Genomic DNA, 22451 nt, shown 5'->3' on the forward strand with positions numbered 1-22451 from the left:
TTCCCCAGAATGGCATATTCTTGGTACTCATATTACATGAACATTAAGCATCATTGCCTTTCTTGAAGGTTATTTAAGAAGGAGTACAAAGAACAACAGTTCCCCAAACATTTGTGCCAACAAAAAACACATTTGCAAGAATGTTCATGAATAGTAAATAAAAAGAAGTATGAATATGGAGAAACCAAACAGTCAGTTGAAAAACTGAATGAATGTTCGTGAACACTACAGCAATTGACCAGCTCTTACCCTATTCCACTGCTGACTTCTCAATTCATGAATTTCTCGTTTAAAGGGATTTGTTGAAATTAAGGGGTGGTTAGATGCACCTGAAATTCATGTACTGAGTCAGTGTCAATTTACAATATTTCTTCTTCCAAATTGTGAAGAAAAGATATGCAACCTGATGGATACAATTTGAGGAACTGAGCTCTCATCATCTGAATTTCATTTCAGGCTACTGTGATAGCTTTACATCTAAGCACTATTTTAGACAACAGGACAGTCAGTTGATCTCATTAGATAAGGTTCTTTTTAATATTCTTCAGAAGCTGTTTCCTCTTATGTTTCCATGAAGTGGCAAAAAAAAGCATTCTCTAAGAATAACAGGTTTGAATAACATGCAATTTGGAGTGATTTGTATACAGAGAGCAAACTAATTGTTCCAACTTTGGAGCTAATGGCTTAAAAGACAAATAGTCTTTGGAAGTTGTTTTTTTCTCTTGTGACTTCAGTATTGTCACAAGCTAATCCATTAGCTTTAAGGACGAGAAGAAAACAGGGATATAGTGTAAGCAACCTTTTTGAGATAGCAATTAAGCAATGATCTTCAGTTATCTCAGAAAGCAAACATATAATATTGCATGATTTGTGTAGATAATGCTGGGGATTTGCTGGAGAAATCTTAACTGTATTGACATTTTTAGCCACTTGTGAGGGAAAAAAAGAATCCATTGAATGGTCTGATTAATTAGCCATTTGAACAGATTTAGTCAAATTAAGTCAAGACCATACCAGTGTTGAATGTTACTGTATCGTCTACATGGTATGATTCATAGTGTTTCTTGTGTGTCAGTTATGTGTAAGTAGTTCAATGACAAAAATGGAGACACACTCCTGTCTGGAAATGTACATCATAATAGAATCCCACTTGACCTAGTGAATGAAATCCTAAACTGAAGCCTGTGTTAGAGCAAGTATTAATTTCAGCAGGAGTACGGTTGCCCCATTAAGTTAAACAGGAACATACAGATTTGAATTCACGACAGCAGCAAACCCTTCTAAACAGTGATGTGGTGTAAAAACCAGGTCATGAAATAGAAATATTTCATTGTTCGGGAAATCACACGAAATCGACTCACTTTTAAATTGCTATTAGCAAATCTGTTTAGAGATCATGAATCTATGAACAAAACTCCTCAAATTGGCTAGAAAGTAAAGTAATAGAAATGCTTCCAGCTAATGTGTTGAACAAAGTTGAACAAATGATTCAGGTTAGCTAATGAAGCCTTTTGCTTATCTGTTACTAAAAAATATGCAGGAGAATGAAAGGGCAGCATTTCTGCATGGATTAATCATTCCTTATTTATCATGCATGGAACATTCCTGATATTGAGGCATGCATATTCTTTACAAACAGCTTTTTTTCTCGTTTCATCTTACCCTCATCCCTTCAAATCTTGACAAAGCTCGTAAAGGTCTCAAAGCTCTTAGCGTCCGGAGGGACTTAATGGCACCCAGTTCCGAATAACCCAAAGCATTCGCTGTTAAGCTAACCAAAGAAACCTGTTAAAAAAATAAAAGGAAGCTGTTAGCTGTTGTTGAGATGAACTGTGTTTAAATAATAAAATGCATGACGTACATTTATTAGCCTGAGTAATACTGATTGTGTAGGAGCCCCGTGGTGCAGAGTGGTAAAGCTGCAGTACTGCAGTCCAAGTTCTGCTCACGACCTGAGTTCGATCCCGACGGAAGTCGGTTTCAGGTAGCCAGCTCAAGGCTGACTCAGCCTTCCATCCTTCCGAGGTCGGTAAAATGAGTACCCTGCTTGCTGGGGTAAAGGGAAGATGACTGGGGAAGGCACTAGCAAACCACCCCGTAGACAAAAAGTCTGCCTAGAAAACGTCAGGATGTGACATCACCCCATGGGTCAGGAATGACCCGGTGCTTGCACAGGGGACCTTTACCTTTTTTAATACTGATTGTAGAGTTGATAAGAGAATATGTTTTACGTTGTTTAAATGAAGCAGTGGATCAGGAGGAGCAAATCCAGTGCAGTTACAGCCTAACATTATTTTAATAATCTTGCAAATAAATAAATAAATAAATAACTATGAACACATTGTATGGATAAATGTGGTCATGGATCATGCACACGAGTGCTTAATGCCCACATATAAAGACATGTTTTCATCTTTCTCGGCATAATTTTAGTCAAGACCAGAGAAAGCTATAATTATTATTGTCTATGTTACTAAAATTTAGGATGCTTTCTTCATAAGCCATGAGTACACATTCACACTGTTAACTGACTACACTATTTAAATGTTTTAATGGCCTCTTGGAACTTGATTGGTGTTGTTGTCATATGAGATGTTAGCAATTTTCAATCATTCAAAAAAGGCATTGCAGAGACCGAGATTTGTTTTCATAATGGCTGACGGGGCTTGTCAGCGTGAAGTGTTGCAATAGAATCTACATAAATTAGCTGACAATGGAAATCTTGGTAGTCGATAGCTAAGAAATGAAACACTAAGAAGCTTTTATCACAGTGCTTTGCTTGCTAAGGATCCCTCCCAAGGCAACATTTGGCAGCGTGAGCTGTTCCACATGGGGATGTTATGTGGCAGAACTAGTTATCCTTGTGACATTTATGGATTCTATTTTCCCTATCTCTACATCAGTGGTTCCCAAAGTGGACAGTACCACCTTCTGGGGGGGATTACCTAAGGGGCATTAAGAGGTGAGAGGGCAGCAGGGGGGTGCTAGAGGTGGGCCCCTTTAATTGTGTTGTTCACTAATTTACAATAGATCAAGCTATGGCACCATGCTGGCAAATTTGGTGGAAACTATCAGAATTTTTTTTCCAGACTTTGAAGAGCTGGGACCACTTATTCATCAGTTTTGTTGAATAAATTTCAACTAAAAAGTTTTAATTTGATTTTGAACAGATGTGCAATTAATCATTACTGTTTTGAAATTTTATTGTTATTATCTTCTTCAGTGAGTCATGCAAATCCCTACTTTGAATAATGTTTTTTATAGGATAGGGTAGGGGGCGCTGGGGTTGAGTTTGTGGAACCAAGGGGGTGGTGGCCCGAAAAGTTTGGGAACCACTGCTCTAAATGAACGAACACCCATGAAACTGCTTTATATGGACTCAGACCATTTGTTGATCAAGATCACTATTGTCTACTGTGACTGGCAACAGGTCACCAGGGTCTCAGGTGGAGGACTGTCACATCACCTTCTACCATACCCTTTAAACTGGTGATGCTGGCAATCGAACCTGGGACCTTCTACATGCAAAGCAGATGCTCTACCCCTGAGCAAGAGCCCTTCTCTAATTTAATGCCAGACATTATACTGGGATACCTTTAACATACCTTGAAGCATGCATTCAGTGTTGTTGATCAAAATGGGGAAAAAAAGATTAAAAATAAGCATGGGACCTACAAACATAATGCTTAGATAATAGATACATACATCAACAATCAGGAAGTCCAGCCAACACCAGGCATTAGTAAAGTAAGTTTGATAACCATAGGCCACCCACTTCAGAAGCATTTCTAGAATGAAGATGTACGTGAAGACTTTGTCAGCGTATTCCAGCATGGTCTTGATTGTCTTCCGTTGTTCAATATATATGTCTTCGAATGCCTATAAATTGTTCAAATGATTTAGCGTTCATTTTTATGAAGCTAAAATAAACTAGTAGAAAGTTCTTACACCTGTTCTGTTCCACGTTTAGAGAAGTTCTTCCAGATCTATAGTTTACAGTACACAATACCCATTTGAGTCATTACCATAATTTCTCTTACACAAATCATTTCTTTTATATAAATGATGAAACATAATATAATTCTGTGACCTAGCCTGTAACAGTCATGAGACGTAATGAGCTTCTGTGAACAGCTTCCTCGATGTTTTTGCTTTAGCTGAGCATGTCTGGAGTTCTGTTACCATAACTGCAGGACAAAATGCTGTTATCGGCTCAATTAATAAAGTGAAACCATAGTTTAATGTCTGAAACTAGGACTGGGTCTCCAGATGATCGTTTAAACCCTCAAGCGTTGGTTTTTATCATTATTGCTTTCCCCCCTGCAGAGACACAGCTGGTATAGCAGCCTGCAATGCAGCCAGAGTGGTGCTGGGAAATAGGCCAGGATTAGGAATGTTGCAAATTTTGCCATGAACCATCCAACAGTCAAACATATTTGAAGTTGTTGTGGGGTGGGGGGCAGATTAGGAACCCCTCCTACATTGCTGTGCTTGGGGAAGTCGTGGCAGAGTGACAGGTCAGAGGGTTCAGATCTCTACCTTTGCTGTATTTCAACCTTTCCTAAATACAGCAATGGGGGGGGGTATTAGAAGCCCACTCGTAGGGCTCTTTCACACATATTGAATGATTTAATCCACTTTCAACGATTGTTTGCAAGTGGATTTTGCCCCTTTACCCAGTAAAATCCAGCTGCAAAATGGATTGAAAGTGCATATTCGTAGGGTTGCCAGGTCCCTCTTCATCACCGGCGGGAGGTTTTTGGGGTAGAGCCTAAGGAGGGCGTGGTTTGGGGAGGGGAGGGACTTCAATGCCATAGAGTCCAATTGCCAAAACTGCCATTTTCTCCAGGTGAACTAATCTCTATCGGATGGAGATCAGTTGTAATAGCAGGAGATCTCCAGCTGGTATATGGAGGTTGGCAACCCTAAGTATTTGGCATGTGTGAAAGAGCCACTAGACAGCATAAAGCACAGGGTCTGTAGTTTTTACTGTGCAATGTGTGAACATGGATATAATATACAGTTTTCCAATGTGTTTCCCACGTAAAAATCTTGAGGCTCCATGAGGATCTGTGCTTTAGATCCATGTTTTGCACCATGACATTACCACGAAGTTCCATTATTTTTATGGTGCCACCTCTAGACCAAGATGTGAGCTACAGTACAAGGGCAGTTTAGTGTCAGTGTAAAAGTCCAATGAATGCATGAGGCTCCATTGAAAATAACGTAGATCTCACTTTTACCCAGCCACCCCCCCAAACACAGCTGAGATGAAAATGGGTTTCTAATGCACACACCCATCATTGTATCCGGGCAAGGCTGAAACACTGCAAAGTTAGAGTTCTGACACCTCTGTTCAGCAGGCATTCACGTTCTGAGAACACGCAGGCATGAAGAGCCAGCTGTGCTGCATTGCTAGGAAGAAATACAACAAAGCAACTTGCCGAACACCAACAAACAGATCCATGACTTATCGAACGAATCATCGAAAAATCAGGTCCCTGCTTGTGATCAGAGAGCAAGACACGAGCCCAACTGTATCCCTAGCCATGTATCCCTAGCCATGAAATCCATGTTTGTACATAATGCAGAGCCGTACTTAAGTCTAACTGGTTAATAAACCAACTTCAAACATGGTTTCACATTATAGTTTTATATTCCCTGGCAAACTAACAATGGGTAGTGACCAGGTTCAGACAATCATCCTAATCATGGTTTTGTGTGATGTCTGAATGAGCCAGTTTATCCTACAGAGTCCTGGTCATGGCAACGTCTTGCCCCACCCCACAAAACTTTATTTTAAAAAGCATGTTTTAGTAGGCAGAGGCTGATGCAATACAGATATAAAATATGGAATGGATAAAGTAACAACATAGTTGATTTTCTCCTGTCTCTTATGTTCTTCTACTTTGGTATCTTCCTTCTTTAGCTCTGTCTTTGGGTCAAACATGAAGGAATTATCACACTTATCGATAAAATGTAAATAATAATCATGCATAAAGTACTTGATGAAAGCTAGACAGTACTGGAAACAAGTTTCTAAATGACTATTCAGAAGTACTATAATTTGGCAATGGTTTTCAAAATGCAAACTTCTTATTTTACACATAGGCCATATTTCTGAATTTGTTCCTTTTCTTTTTCACTTACCAGAGCACCACTGCTAAGAAGAATCATAAAGACAATGAAGGTTTCAAACCAGTTGTGTTCCACTATTCGGAAGCAGGTTTTTCTAAGATTCCACCACTGTTTTCCTTTTCCATCTTCTACGCTAACGTCACAACACTTGAATTTTCGTATGCAACCTGAAAATATATTAAAATCTGACAACCCATCAAAGACAACAACAACAAACAAAACCCCCTTCCAAATTACTTTGTTTCACATTCTACAACCAAGTTATTATATTGACTTATTTTTGCAAGAAATTGCCAACATACCGAACATGGAAACTTGGCTTTTGTTCCTTCAAAGCCTATTTCCTTCCAGCAATAGAACTAGACAGAAGCCAAGTAAAGTTGACCTGCACCTGCTTAATGTTACCTTCCCTCACCTTCTGTAAAACAAGCTTCTGGTTCTTGTGCTTCCTCAGCTTCTACTACTGGTTGCTCTTCTGCAGGAGCTCCAATATCAACTGTGCTACCTTCAGAAGATGAGCTAGAAGAATTAAGTTTCTGTGAAGGAAAATGAATACCATAATTACTAAGTTCAAGATGGAGAAAAATAGTATCCTAAAAAAAAGCGGCTTAGCTAGCTATAGTTCTATAATCTGTTCTTATATAGGATTTTCTAATATTCCCCTAAATGAAGTAACAAAGCAAGGATTGTTAAGGTTAAAACTGGTAGATGGAGACCAGTAGACTCAAAAAGTAGCAAAGATAATATGATTTGTTTGGATGTAAAAAACTACAAGCATAGCTCCGCTCACAAAATATATCTTTTCTGCATCCCACTGTCTTTCTTCTGTAGTCCCTTGTACCCACCCCCTCAGAACTGTTTCTGAGATTTGAGGGGTCTTCAGGAATGACATGGGACACAGTGTTGGGAACGGCATCTTTAGGCTGAAATCCAAAGAAATTGTTGAGCCATCCCCACTAATCTCCTCATGCCTGGAACTACCTTCATTGGATAGGTTACCTTGGATCCAACCCAGAAAAAACTAGACTTGATGAGTGCTTCCTTACAGATTTCTGACAAGTTTCGGTAGATGGATCAAGGAAGGGAAAAGAGTGTTGAATAGCTGGGATAAATCGGCAAACACACACCACAGTCATTTAGCAAACATGGGCTGCAATCTTAAGGGCACCTTCTGGGGAGCAAGCCACACTGAATGAAATTGGAGTTACTTCTGAGTAGACCCGCTTAGGCTTGCTCCAGAATCCTTTTCCATTCTAAGGAAAATAAGAGAGGCGGTCCTGCCTAAGGCTGTTGCTAGAACAGATTGTACCTGTAGAGAAAGCGTGGTCTTGAAAAAGTTTCTCTACAGTAGCTCAGAAACAGGAGAGGATGTATTTCTAAACAAAGTCAACCAAAGCTTACCTCCTTGCTCTCTTCCAAATCCGATTCACTACTAAACTCCTCTGTATTTAAATTTTCAAAATCGGACTCTCCAACAGCGATTGGCACAGTCACAGTCAGGCTCGGGTTGTTTATAAAGGACATGTAATCACTTTCATCAATGATATATTTTTCCACACTGCTACCCGTGCCGATGCCACTTGTGGTTCCATTTCCATCCTTAAGGTAATCCAGATCCCTGCCGATTTCTATAGTGTGGTTCAAAACACAGCTGTTCTTATTTAGCTCCTCAAGAGGTTTGATTTCATCCAAAGCCTTTTGCTTCTTAACGAAGGATTTCTGGATGAATTCACGGATTTTCCTTTTCATGTAGTCTACCCCTTTGTCGATTCTCGCCACGGCAATCTGGAGATTGTTCATTTCGTTGTCGTCATCTGTGGCAGCTAGGTTGTCGGCACTGAAGGAGCTCAGCAGCAAGGCCAAAAATAGATTCAGTACCTAAACCACGGTGAGGGGAAAAAAGAAAAGAGAGATGCTACTTTTGGGCTCCATAGGCAACTCTTGCTAAAATAATGGGCTTGAAATGCCTGGAGGCAGTACAAAAACCTAGCACTGTAGATACAGGAGGAACCCATGAATGAACCAAGATGTAGTCTAGATCAGGGCTTCTTAAACTTTTTCCACTTGCGACCCCTTTTCTCCCGAGAAATCTTTACTTGACCTCGGGTATATAGGTATATAAAATAGGTACACAAATCAAACATTTACTGATAATAAATCATAAAGAAATTTATTTTAAAAAAATTCTTTGGTATTTTTCGTGACCCCCACATTCAGTTACGTGACCCCATAAGAACATAACATGCTGGATCAGACCAAGGCCCATCAAGTCCAGCAGTCTGTTCACTCAGCGGCCCAACCAGGTGCCTCTAGGAAGCCCACAAACAAGACGACTGCAGCAGCACCATCCTGCTTGTGTTCCACAGCACCTAATATAATAGGCATGCTCCTCTGATACTAGAGAGAATAGGTATGCAGCATGACTAGTACCCATTTTAACTAATAGCCATGAATACCCCTTTCCTCCATGAACATGTCCACTCCCGTCTTAAAGCTTTCCAAGTTGGCAGCCATCACCACATCCTGGGGCAGGGAGTTCCACAATTTAACTATGCGTTGTGTGAAAAAATACTTCCTTTTATCTGTTTTGAATCTCTCACCCTCCAGCTTCAACAGATGACCTTACGTTCTAGTATTATGGGAGAGGGAGAAAAACCCACATGGGGTTGTGACCCACAGTTTAAGAAGCTTTGTTCTAGATGTTACAGGAACCAAGGGGACATTTCTGTTTTCAAGTGATATTTCAGAACATTTAAAAGAGTTACCACGTGGGTCCAGTTGGTAGTGTGCCACCTCAGGAATCCAACTCAGCAATTCTGCTATTGTTTCCCCTGGGTATGGGCACTGAAATTAAATTGCTAGCATTATATTCTTGGGAAAGCAGGTTTTCAGTATTGGCTGGCCATTCTTCTTCTTACTAACCATCCGAAAACATGAGAACATGGAGACTATCTAGCTGTCTATGCCCCCTTTCCTTCCACAACTTCCTTTCAAAAGACTGCAATGCTTTATGGGATAAAAGACCTCCTGAGTTCCGCGGAGTATTAAAAAGTTTTTACACCACACAATGCAGGTTAATGTCTGCATCAGTGAAAACACGTGGTAAGTACTTATGCTAGACATCACCTCACAAACATTAAGCTGGTCTAGTTCTGACTAAGCTTAAGATGTAGGTCACTTTGGCAGTCATTCCCACCCCTATCCCAATGCTGTGCTGGCAAGTTTCTCTTATATTTTTATCCTGCCCTTCTTACTGTGACATACCTGGTTTTATTCATTTTATCACAACAACCTTGCGAGGTAGATTAGGCTGAGCGAGAATGTTGGCTCAATGTCACCCAAAGAATTTCACAGCCGAGTGGGGATTTGAACCTGGGTTTCCCCAGCCCCAGTCCATTACTGTGTCACATTGGTTGCCTAGATGGAAGAGGATCACTCACCCAGGAAGAGATCACTGGGAAGTATCCAACTATCCATGGACTTCACGTAGTATGACTTTCCCACTTCTCCCCTCCTGCTGCAGCCCCCTGAGCCCCCTGGGGATCAGAAGACCCTCAGGAACATATCAAGGGACAAAGTGGGGAACTACAGGGGGAAGGGGAAATTGGCAGAAAGCGCTGTCTCTGCTCCCACAAGTAGAAATACTGTTCTGCTGGAGGAGATGCAAATGGCAACTCCCTTCATGCACCTTCATAAAGTTTAACTTTGGCTTCAAGGGATGCAGTGTCAAAAGAAGAGTTTCTGCTGGAATAAGTCGTCCTGTCATCCAGCATAACCTTGCTGTAACCCCACCCCCTGGAAACAATGGACAAGATTCGGTCGTATGAACTCCTGTGGGGTAATTTATACTATGGTATGCCCCATCACTCTGTAAAAGCCGGACAATGAAGAAAGCTGGCAGGAAGAAAAATGGATTCATTTGAAATGTGGTGTTGGAGGAGGGCTTTACAGATACCGTGGGCTGCCAAAAAGACAAATCTATGAGTTCTAGATCAAATCAAGCCTGAACTCTCCCTACAGCTAAAACAGCTTAACCAAGGCTATCCTACTTTGGTCACTTTATGAGAAAACAAGGCTCAGTGGAAAAGACAACAATGCTGAATAATAATGTTGCGATAATGCAATGATGTTGGAGGCAGTAAGAAAAGAGGAAGACCTAACATGAGATGGATTGACTCAATAAAGGAAACCATGCCACGGTTTTCAGTTTGCAAGACCTGAGTAAAGCTGTTAATAATAGGATGTTTTGGAGGTCATTAATCATAGGCTTGCCATAAGTTGAAAGCGACTTGACAGCACACAACAAACACATACATACAGTTTTAGAATGTATATTAAACTCTCAGCACAATTCCTGATTATGACATGGAAAAATACCCTTGAAAGGGCTTTGCTGAAATAGCCCAGTGTGCTTTACTTCTTATCAGATTGAGCACAATGAATATATAATTTTTTAACTACATACCACTAAATTTCCAATCACCATGACCATCATGAAGACAGTAAGGCACATGGCTTGTCCAGCAACTTCCATGCAATCCCACATAGTTTCTATCCATTCTCCACAAAGGACTCGGAAGACAATCAAGAAAGAGTGGAAAAAGTCGTTCATGTGCCAGCGGGGAAGTTCACAGTCTTTCGCGATCTTGCAGACACATTCTTTGTAGCTCTTGCCGAACAGCTGCATGCCAACCACAGCAAAGATGAAGACAATGATGGCCAAGACCAAGGTCAGATTTCCCAGGGCTCCCACTGAGTTGCCGATGATCTTTATCAGCATATTTAGGGTTGGCCAGGATTTAGCCAACTTGAAAACTCGCAACTGGAAAAGAAACGAGAAACAGATTATTGTAAAGGATGTCAGTGTAAAAGTTAATAAACACAATCCACTCTAATCTCTTTTAGGCATCAAGCCAATATGTTTATTTCCCTCCAGCCTTTTAACTGAGTGTTTGATCTTTTTAATTGCTTATACAATCTGCTTCCAACCTAGGGACAGTTATGAGGATTATTTAGGCAGCCAAATGTTTTATGCTATGGAGCTTTTGTGCGTGCTTTTGTGGTTTTGGGTTTTTATATTTTTATGGCTTCTTTGTTTTATTGGCTAGTTTTTAATGGCTAATGGTTTTAATGATTTTAATTATATTATTTTATGATTTTATCTTTTCTGTTGTCAGCCACCTCAAGCAGGTCTGTGAAGAGGCAGCATATAATTTAAAAAAAAATCAATTTAAAGTTTGGCATGATTTAGGTCTTTTATGCATGGCTCTTTCCTTCACAAACCCCGCCCTTCTCAGGCTCTGCCCAAAAAACATCCTGCCAGTGGCGAAGAGGGACCTGGCAACTCATCATAATAAGAGGTGCATAATTTATGTATATATTTGTAAAATGCAGTAGATGTGGGTTGGATCCTAAGGCCTTTTCACTCATGCAAAGTGTGTGTGTGTGGTGGGGGAGGGTGTCTTGCAATTTTGACAGATTTCCCACTCAAGATGCAACCCCTGTACTGCATCCCATGCTGTTGCCAAAGGTACATCAACCCTTAGCTTTTCAGGTGGGGAGTATCTACAGTTGCCAGATACCAGGTAATGGCAGACAATTGCCTGCCAATTAATGGGATTGCCCACTGTCCCTCAGCTGGCCGGAGGGTGGAAGCAGGCCAGCTGAAAGGGGGGCAATTAACGTCACTTCTGTAAAGTTTTTGGAGGAATGTGCTAGAGCCTCCTCTTCTCTGTTGGGTTCACTGTGGAAGTGATGCTATTGCCCCGATCACCCCCCAGCCCCAGCCCCATCAAAAGGAAGCTCCCGCTGGTGGCGAGGGAGGACCTGGCAACTCAAGGGTATTGAAGAAAATGGGGGGCAAGATGAGACATTTCCCTTCTGTGAGTGGAGCTCCAGATCTTAGGAGTCAACTCATTATTCTGACTGTGATATATTTACCAGTCTGAAAGACCGAAGAACTGACAGCCCTTCCACATCTGCAAGGCCAAGTTCAACCAAACTAAGGGTTACAATAAAGCCATCAAAAATGTTCCAGCCTTCTTGAAAGTAATAATAGGGGTCCATGGCTACTAGTTTGAGAAACATTTCTCCTGTGAAGATTCCAGTGAACACCTGAATGAAAAATGTTATATTTATCAAATATGAAATTCCAGTTGACAGACTTATGCAAATTTTCATATTCAAGATACCCACAGCTATAAGAAACTCCAAAAACAAAATAAACAAATAACAACAAAAACAACAAAAATATATATTAAATTCTTTATTATTGGAATTTTTAAAGCATCACATTGGGATCGAAAGCCTACAGCCAATTTTCTTCCAATCTGTAAAATACCCTGCTACCACAAATGCTGCTCCTTAAAACTTACTGAAATATGGTAATGAATTGTCATATACTGATATTTAAAAGTCCAGTAGCACCTTAAAGACTAACAAAATTTTGTTAGTCTTTAAGGTGCTACTGGACTCTTGCCCTTTTTGACTACTGCAAACAGACTAACACGGCTACCCACTGTGATATTTAAAAATGTGGTATCTTTCACTCTTCTAATGTTCCCTCAGGTGTTATTTTCTCTCTCTTTAAACATCACATCATATGCTGCTTTTGAAGTTCCTGGCATTTCAGTATCTTTTTAGAATACTGCATGTTCTTTTAATCCAGATTTTCCAATGTGTTGTCATGTTGAACGGTTTCATTTTCTTATCCTTATTTCCATTGCTTTTCTTACTGTTGCTTTTATTGGTTTCAATGCAAATACCTTTCTAGTTGAAATGTTTTTGTTTTCCATCCAATTTGTACTCTTTGCCAATAAAAGCCTGCTTCACAAATTTCAGCTATACAGGAGAAAAGCCCTCTGTTTTACAGGCAATTGAAGTCATCAAGGTAATCAGGAATTATATTAGGAATTATATTAGGTGCTGTGGAACACAGGCAGGATAATGCTGCTGCAGTCATCTTATTTGTGGGCTTCCTAGAGGCACCTGGTGGGCCACTATGTGAACAGACTGCTGGACTTGATGGGCTTAGGTCTGATCCAGCATGGCTTTCCTTATGTTGTTATGAAGTCACAGCATCTCTGCTTTCCATCCGGTAGAGATGCCAGGGATTATTCCTTACCCAAGCCATCACTGTGGCCAAATTCAAGAGAGCAGGAGAATGAAGTACAGTTTTATAAGCATTTAAATGCAAACTCATACCAGAAATAATTTTATGGATGGACGGAATACTTATGTGAGTTCACATTTCTACATCTCTCCTTGACTCAGCCTCTCCCCCCTCCCACTAGCCACAAATACCAATAATGATAAATCATTTACTTTGATAATTGATTGCTTCCAGTTTATCTTGATGACTGACTGAATGCTTCCTGTCTATGCAACATACCTTTTAGGAAATCAGATTCCCCACTTTTCATGGTAAGCTTTCTAGATGCTGCAGCAATGTATTTTAAAATAAAGCTCATTAATTTCATTGCCCATAAAACAGTGAGCTGTTCTCCTGTCCCTTTCAGATTTGGCAGAAATTATCCATTAGGCATGAGGTACAATTCTTAAGAATTTTATCTTAAGGAGATGTAAAATATAGGTATAATAACTAGAAATGTGCTTCCCAGTGAAACAAATATGAATAGAATTTGCTTCAAAAAGAATGAAAACAAGTGGAACTTTTTCATTTGTTTTAAAATCAGTGCACATCCCTATCTTGAACATAATCAACCTAAACTTATCCTTTGACAATGAACACAACAGTATAAGAGGAGCAAATATCAGCTCCAGTCTGTATTGATAGACCTGTTTGGGAGTTCACCAATACCAGTTTCTTTTGCAATTAAAAAATGAACTGCTATGATTCAAGTACACCTTCAAAACACACAAAGGGGCAAATGTCTATACAGCAACTCACCAGATTTCCAACTGACAGCACGTTACTAAACTCGGTGGTCATCGGGTAATGTTCCATCGCCATAAACAGTGTATTTAAAACGATGCAAATAGTAATAGCAAGATCAACAAATGGATCCATAACAACTATGTTAACATAATGCTTTACTTTCAACCAACATGGACAGCAGTCCCAGATCAAGAAAGTGTTGGCAAATTTGTACCACCAAGGAGGGCATTTCTGTCGTGACTCTTCAAGTTCTGCCAAAAAAGAAAAAAAGACCAAACTGGGTCATGCTAACCATTCCTAACTTGGCAAATGCCACCTCAATCATGGCTAAGACTGAACAAAACAAAAGCAATTAAACTGTTTCTGTTTCCTCGATTCCTGAATCCAGAAATTACGAAATGAAAGAAACAAATAGAAAGGTGAGCGACTGAGGACATCGGAAAAGATTACCAGGAGTACGAAAAGCATTGCAACAAGGCTATTAGATGGTCAAGAACTGAATGAGACTCTCTGAAAGATGAGACAGAGTGCAAAACTGTCATGTAAGATCTCGTGCTGTGGAGGCTCATGTGGAAGCACTCTCTAATCGACACCAGACCCTTTAAAAGGCAATGATGCAAAAACCTTGAACTGCAGTGTTGTCAAATCTTGTTATTATCATGATACGACAGGGCGCCCCAACTTCATTGAGCCTGCAGGCACTTTGGGAATTCTGACAGAGCATGGTGGGACTGACACGAACTGGCTGCCACAGAAAGTGGAGCCAGCCACAAAATGGCGGCCACAGCTTACCTTCAGTCACACCATAAAGCTTTTTGTGCTGTAGTGGCAGCTGCTGCCAAAGCAATGCTTTTAAAAATATGCACAGCCAATCAATCTCAATGGTTGATCAGAAGCCTTCCTGAGCAAAAGCCCTGCCTGGCCCCACCCACTTTCTAAAAACACTTGGTGGGTGCCAGGAAGGGTGTCTGCACCATGCTGAAGACTCCTGTGATAAGACATTCCATGTCTCACGTTTATTGGACAAGAATGCTTTCTTATAATATACTCACTTTAAAAAAGCGAACTGGGAAGGCCATAACTCCATCTGTTGTAGAAATTCTTGCATGTGTACTATATCCAGTTGCATTTGACCATCAAGACATCTCTTGAAAGTGTCTACTTTAATTATTAATGAGGAAAGAACTTACATGCAATTTGAAGGTATATCATTGGTCAATCCTTGATGTCATCTATTTTCTACAATGTTTGGTTTAATAAGGGCAATTCTGTCTGTCGTGAACTCTAGCAGGGCAAATAGCTGTCATTTATATCAACTAAAACTAGTAAGAATCACCCGGCAACTTGGTAATCATTTTGTAACTCAGACAACTTACAAACTTTGGCAATTATGTTCTTTCTGCTTAAGCCAGGAGATCTGAGTCAATCAATCTGACCAGAACTTTGCCCTCAGTTGCTGAACCTCTGGCCCAGATAGTTATTGTTTTGTTCTTCTGACCCTATAATAATATCCCACAACCACTGATCTATTTTAAAACATGGTGCATATTTTCAAATGGCCACATTGTTCCCCAGTTTTCTGTTTCACAGTGTCCACCACACAAGTCAAGGGATTCTAATTAAAACCCTGGCCACGAGACAAGAGTTCATCATTTTTGCTTCTTGGTTTTTGCTCCCAATTTAATCAGAAAGTGAAACTTCTTCGATTTTCTGATTTATACAAAATTTGCCTCCAACATGTTTTCCAAAGTCCTGCATATCTTTTGTGGGTTGTTTGTTAAGTTGCTCTTATCGCCATATGTCATGTTTGTTGGAGAGGGGCTGTAGCTCAGCGGAAAAACACATGCATTCCATAAGATCGAGAGTTGCCAACCTCCAGGTACTAGCTGGAGATCTGCTGCTATTACAACTGATCTCCAGCCGATAGAGATCAGTTCCCCTGGAGAAAATGGCCGCTTTGGCAATTGGACTCTATGGCATTGAAGTCCCTCCCCTCCCCAAACCCCGCCCTCCTCAGGCTCCACCCCAAAAACCTCCCGCCGGTGGCAAAGAGGGACCTGGCAACCCTAAATGGTAACCTTGACAGACTAATCACCAGACTCTGAATAAGGATGCTTCATTTGTTCAGGATAGTTTCCAAGCAATTCTCTTGAAAAATAAAGAGGGAGGTATTGTGTCTGACTCCGCCTCCTGCAGCAGCCATTTTGGGGTGGCACTCACCATGTTCTCTCAAAATTTCAAAGGTGCCTGCTGGCTAAAAAAAGGTTGGGGACCCCTGGAATAGACAGTGCTAAGCTATGTGGACCAACAGTTTGACTCATTGTAAGGCAGCTTCCTAAAGGTAATTTACAGTGCAATCCTAAACACAGTTACACCCTTAGGAATCCATTACAATGAATGCGTCTAAAAGGGTAGAACTCTGTTTAGGATTGCCTTGTAAGTGCATGTTAAGTAGATCATATCCATTGGGGTTAAGAATGCTTAGACTATCCTGGCACAAGTTCCTCTACTACTCCTGGCATTCCATAGATCTTCTTCATTATGCAATATTTTTGGCCTATGCGTTTAATATGTTTAAAGGAACCGCTCTCTATATACCTTCCATGGTGTTTGTGATTATGCTAGCTATACTCATTGCTCTTTCCCTTAGAGTAGGGTCTTCCAAAAAATCCATAGAAACGTGAAAGGAACTCGATCTTCTCTTTTTCATTTCCGTCTCCGTGGTCGTGGCCTGCAAAAAAGAGAGTGAAATATAAGATCACCCTACATATACGAGTGGAATATAGTGACTTAATATGAAGAATGTCTAAACTGGAAGGCATACATGCTTCATGCTTTTGAGTTATGCTTCATTATTCATGCCAGATTTTAATTACTTATTGTATTATTAACCTGGTATTTTAAAAGTATTTGCAGGAAACATGCTATCTTCGTATCTATAACTTTCTCATTTTCAAACTTCCCTGGTGACCGTCAGGGAACTATCCACCATTGTGTCAATTAAAAAAAATTGCCTTGTTTATTCTCCTTAGCCTTGCAAAGTTCCACTTGCCCATCTTTTTCAACCTGTACATCTGATTTCAATGGGATTTATTTCCAAGTAAGTGTCTGCAGGGCTAAGCCTTGGAAAGTATGCCAAACTTCGCCAAACGTAGATTTCCCCCACAATGCACTTCATCTGAGATGTATGTTCAGCTCCGTGACACATTGTTAGTCTTCTGTTTGAAGAGTACAGTTGATGGAAGAAGAAATGAATTTAAACTGAATTGAAATCATCAGTAATGATCCCCCCAATCATTTATTTGTGAGCTTTTCCCACAGATAAGATTGTAGCCTAAATTCCAGGTTATAAATAACGGGTTGGATCCAACCTGGTTTTCCGCTGGTGAAAAAGGGTGAAGAGAATCCCCTTGGACCACCAAAAAGGCTATCTTGGGAATCATGGACAAGATCCCTGTGGGTTGGGGGCCATAATAAGGAGGGGAATTAGGTGAGATTGAGCGAAAAAGTTGGTGGGATCCAACCCAACATTTTGAACCATGAGCAAATAATGATGGCATGTCTGTTGCTCGTCTTCTGTGTTTAAAATGAAATGGCAAGCTTTGTCATTCAAATTTAATGCAAGAAAAGAAAAGAAACAAAAAAAAAAGTCTAACATTGTCATGCTTCTCCAAATAGGCATATTGGAAGTTTTTACTTGTTACAGTGGTACAGAAAGATAGTGTGTGTGTCTTTGACAGCACATACGTGCACATGTATTTGAAATTGGTCATGTGTGTGAATCGATGCGGTTATCTCAATTGGATGTGTTAATTTTGTCAGCCAAAGATGGAGTATCAGGTTGAAAGATGCATGAAAATGCTAAATATATAAAAGGTGAAATTTGGAGTGATTTTACCAGTGTTTGGGGAACCAGAACTTCTAGCCACATTTGTTCATTGTAGAGTGATGTCCACGAGACAGAATGTAATCAAATTTATGAACAACCAAAGCAGTGTCGGAATCTGTATGGTACCCCTCCCGCACTTAGTATTGGAATGAGATTAAATTTCATTGGACCTGGCCAAACAGAATTAATTAACAGCCAGATAGAATAAAATCCAAGTTTTTGGAATATAAAAAACACACACAAAGCAATAACATTTTTTGCACATTCTCTAGGTATATATAATTATAATTATTTTTTGCAAATGTTAGAAATTGACTTTGTTAGTATAGAAAAAAGATATTACAAGATGCAGGAGCATTCACAGCTTGACCAACCAAGGATCATTCCCAAGGGATTCCATTCTGTAGACACACTGGCTGGTGCAATAAGAAAGGCCACCATGCCTGAACTATTTAAAACTTCCTTACATTGTCATCAGTAGCTGGTTTATCTATTATCACCTCTGGCAGAAGCTGTCCAACAGGCGATGTAGGAACAGATGGTCCACCAACCAAGGAAACCACCCCATTGCAATCCACAGTGCTGTGCATCTTCCCATTCACTGGAAACACTGCCAGCATCCTGGATGACCTACTGGCCTGACTAATGTTACTGTTGCGCCGTTCACCATGTCTGCGCGGCACAAAAAGGGAATCTCTTCTGCTATCATTATCTTCAAATGTGCTGTGTTCATCGTCAGCAAAGTCATTCTCAGATCCTATATCCTTTGCTCTACCTCTGAAGCTGAAAAGGCTCGTTCTGCTGTTGCGCCTTGGGGAAAACAGGGAGCCGCGCATGCTCAGCAAAGACTGTAGGAAAATGGAAAAGGGGAAAAAAAAGAGGTTACAACAAAAAGAGACCCTTAAACCAGCAAACTGTAGATTCTTTGGCTGACATCTCTTTCCCTCCACCCAGTTTTGCTGTTAAGAGTTATTATGCTGCATTTAACAAAGAAAAATCCACAAGATGTTATATTAACTAGTGCAGTTCACAGAATAACAATAATACGACCCCTTCCTACTGTTGTTCAATACTACAGCCAAACTGTGGTTTGTTCTTTCCCCAGAAATGAGGATTCCAAAGCAGGGTTAAACCACTGTTTGCAGAGAAAGCATAAATGATAGTCTGGCAGATCAGAGATGCCACCTATGAAGAAAAATGGTTCTTTTGTTAGCTGCCTGTGAGGGGAAAACACGGAACTTGGACCCAAGTATCTCTCAAGATTGTTCACATAGCAGGAAACCATGGTTTGTGATTATGCCTGAAACTGGCCACTGTGCGATATTGGCTTAGTATTATGCTTTATAACAAACTGTGGGAGCAGACATTATTTTTTAAACATAGTAAACCTCAGAATCATGCTAGAAAGAGCACAAAGAAGTAGTTATTTTGTTGGAAATTATCCCTTGCTTTTTCTCCCAAATGGGGGATCAAAGTGCCTTATACAATATTCTCCCTCTATTTTATTTTTAGGACAGCCCTGTGAGGTAGGTTAGGTTGAGTGTGTGTAACTGGCCAAGAGTCACTCAGTGATCTTCCGTTCCAAAGTGGGAATCTGAACCAGATCCTAGTCTAACACTAATAATTATGCCTTACTGGCAGTATACTAGCAGTGCCTCTAAAACAAATGGTTTCAACTCTCTCACTGAAAATCTGGTTATTTAAAGGGTCAGTCCCTGTCTAATAAAGTAATAGTCTAGTGCCTGTAACAAGACCACAGCTTTGCAATGAACAAGTCATGCTTCTTCTTCAAATGTATGTAATAGTGTACCTGGTGGGGAGAAGAGTGTTTCCGTTCAAGTGTTAGCCTATTCCCTTCAATGGAGAATCGGCAACCTTTTCTCCTGATGCTGTCTTCTGATTCAGAACCATGAAACTCATCTTCGTCCTTTTCTTCTCCTCCAGATTGTTCTTTCTGTTTTCTTTTCTTCCTTCTATTTCTCCTCTCTTTAGCACTCTTTGAGCTGAACTTGGATGCTGCAGAGGAACTTTCAGAAAGCCCCTCAACTCCTCCCCCTGCACTGGGATCTCTTGACTCAGCTGATGCTGTTGCTGCTGCTATCGCCGCTGCCTGTCAGACAGCAGGAATAGTTTTATTGTACAAAGCTTATAGAATCAACAGTGTCCTCTACTAAAATACAAGAAAGTCCATAACAAAAGTCCTTGGAAAATGCAATCAATTTTTTGTTTTAAATAATGGTTGTTTCCTTATAAATATTCTCTCTCTCTCTCCCCCTCTCTCTCTCGATTTCTAACCCGCCCTCAATCCCTGGCCGGGTTTAGGGAGAGGAACAACAAGATAATAACAGTAAACAATTAAACCATAATACAGCTAAAACTGTTAAAACCACACAGCAAATATCAATTAATATACCAGATGGTGCTTATTAAAAGCATAGTTGCCACTGAGACACCCAGCAGAGCAGTCAGTGTCCCTACATAGTTAATGGAAAAACAAAAAGGTTTGTGGCGGGGTTAGGGAGGCCAGCATAGAAGACAATCTGCGGCTGTCCTCAATTGTAGGCCTGGTGGAACAGCTCAGTCTTACAGGCCCTACGGAACTCTTTAAGATACTGCAGAGCCCTGATGTCACTAGGAAGGGAGTTGCACAAGGCTGGGGCCAGGGCCAAAAAGGCCCTGGCCATGTCGAGGACAGCGGCACACTCCTTTGGCTGGGAACCACCAACAAGTTGTTATTAGTGGAGTGTAGGGCTGTTGAAAAAAAAATTCAGGAAAATTTGGATTCGGCAAAATTTGGCCCGTTTTGATTCGGGAAATGCCGAAGTCCGAACTCCCCCGATTTGGATCCAGGGAATCTGGGGAATCCGGGGATCTGGGGATCCTGCTTGCAGTTTAAAGACCCACCACCCGCTTTCCCAGGGAGTCCCGTAAGGGGGGCGGTGGGGGTTTAGCGGGGGGGCGGGAACCCGCCCAACAGCTGAGCTGGGGGGGGGAATGCTCTGCGCTGCCTGGGCAGGCAGCGCAGAGCACTTTAAACACCAACCGCCCCCCTTCCCAGGAGTCCCGGGAAAGGGGGCGGTGGGTCTTTGAACTGCTCTGCGCTGCCTGCCCAGGCAGTGTGGAGCACTTCCCCCCCTCCTGGTCTGAATCTCAGCTGTTGGGCGGGGACCCGCCCAACAGCTGAGCCTGGGCAGGCAGCACGGAGCACTTCCCCCCTTCCCCGTCCGATGCTCATAGTTTATTTATTTAGTTACTTACTTCATTGATACCCTGCATTTCTACCCAAAGAGTACCCAAAGCAGATCACATTATTATCATCTCCTTACTTTTTACCATCACAACCTTCTGTGAGGTATATTAGGCTGAGAGGGTGTGACTGGCTCAAGGTCACTCAGTGGAGCTTCCATGGCAGAGTGGTAGGGTTGCCAACCTCCAGGGACTAGCTGGAGATCTCCTGCTATTACAACTGATCTCCAGCCAATAGAGATCAGTTCACCCAGAGAAAACAGCCACTTTGGCAATTGGACTCTATGGCATTGAAGTCCGTCCCCTCCCCAAACTTCACCCTCCTCAGGCTTTACCCCAAAAACCTCCTGCCGATGGTGATGAGGGACCGGCAACCCTACAGTGTCTCCCAGATCCTAGTCGGAAAGTCCAATCCCAACGCCACACTACACACTATTCAAGTCTTTCTGGAATGGTCAAAACTTGTGGGGCAGCTGGTTGATATGAGGCAACATTTGATTAGGCCTCTGTAAACGGAACCCATACCTTAACTCTAACCCTACGCTAAAATAGTTGAATCACCTGAGCTGCTTCCTGTTGTTTTTTCAGCTGCTCAAGCATCTGCTGGAACTCTGCCTCTTTCTGCTCCGCTTCTTCCATGGTGGCTTGGTTTTGTTCATCGTAAGCCATGGCGACAACAGCCAGGATCAAGTTGATCAGATAGAAAGAGCCCAGGAAAATCACCAGAACAAAAAAGATCATGTAGGTTTTGCCAGCCGCTCGCAAGGTCTAGAGGATATGATAGATATGCTCAGGTTACTTGGGCAAATTTTTTGTTTCTAGCCTAGAATATTTTAAGATTTCATTACCCCAGTTATTCTCTCTCACCAGCTGATAAAGATTTTCCCAGAAGTCCTGAGTCATCAACCGAAAGAGAGATAAGAACGCCCAGCTAAAACTGTCAAAGCTTGTGTAGCCATAGTTGGGGTTTCTACCAGCTTTTATACACATATAACCTTCTGGACATTGACTAAAAAGAGATAAAGACAGGATTAGGTTGCAAAACAGTCACTGTGTTCAACCGTCTTTTCCCCCCTTTGGTCCCCACTTGCTCTGTCTTACCCCAATGCCCACTCTGTAACCATGTCTGACATTAAGCAGTGACTTTGTAGTCCAATTTACACCCTTGCCTCAGGTCAGTTTGTACCTTGCTTTAGTTGTGTGGGGGGGTTACCGCACTTTGTATTCCCAATGATGTATTAAGAGTTTGAAAATGTTATAAAAAACATCGCTTTAAAAGGG

The 22451-nt window shown here is 41.2% G+C and overlaps 1 protein-coding gene across 4 annotated transcripts in view; it reads right to left on the bottom strand.

The window, feature by feature from the left end:
- LOC130487775 (sodium channel protein type 1 subunit alpha) overlaps positions 1-22451 on the bottom strand; it is a 130464-nt gene that overhangs the window by 18707 nt on the left and 89306 nt on the right. For 2 of the 4 annotated variants that reach the window (XM_056861292.1, XM_056861293.1), the window contains exons 9-21: positions 22038-22179; positions 21732-21938; positions 19735-20034; positions 18425-18772; positions 16634-16766; positions 14048-14286; positions 12079-12252; positions 10604-10960; positions 7540-8016; positions 6554-6674; positions 6151-6305; positions 3706-3879; positions 1663-1785 (exon numbers count right to left, since the gene is read on the bottom strand). In XM_056861292.1, the coding sequence (XP_056717270.1) occupies positions 1663-1785; positions 3706-3879; positions 6151-6305; positions 6554-6674; positions 7540-8016; positions 10604-10960; positions 12079-12252; positions 14048-14286; positions 16634-16766; positions 18425-18772; positions 19735-20034; positions 21732-21938; positions 22038-22179 (2950 nt within the window). Of the gene's footprint in view, positions 1-1662; positions 1786-3705; positions 3880-6150; positions 6306-6553; positions 6675-7539; positions 8017-10603; positions 10961-12078; positions 12253-14047; positions 14287-16633; positions 16767-18391; positions 18773-19734; positions 20035-21731; positions 21939-22037; positions 22180-22451 lie in introns of all 4 variants that reach the window. The other 2 variants (XM_056861290.1, XM_056861291.1) reach the window with 1 other exon arrangement.

This window comes from Euleptes europaea, chromosome 15 (genome assembly GCF_029931775.1).
Source record: "Euleptes europaea isolate rEulEur1 chromosome 15, rEulEur1.hap1, whole genome shotgun sequence".
In the NCBI taxonomy this organism is placed as follows: domain Eukaryota; kingdom Metazoa; phylum Chordata; class Lepidosauria; order Squamata; family Sphaerodactylidae; genus Euleptes; species Euleptes europaea.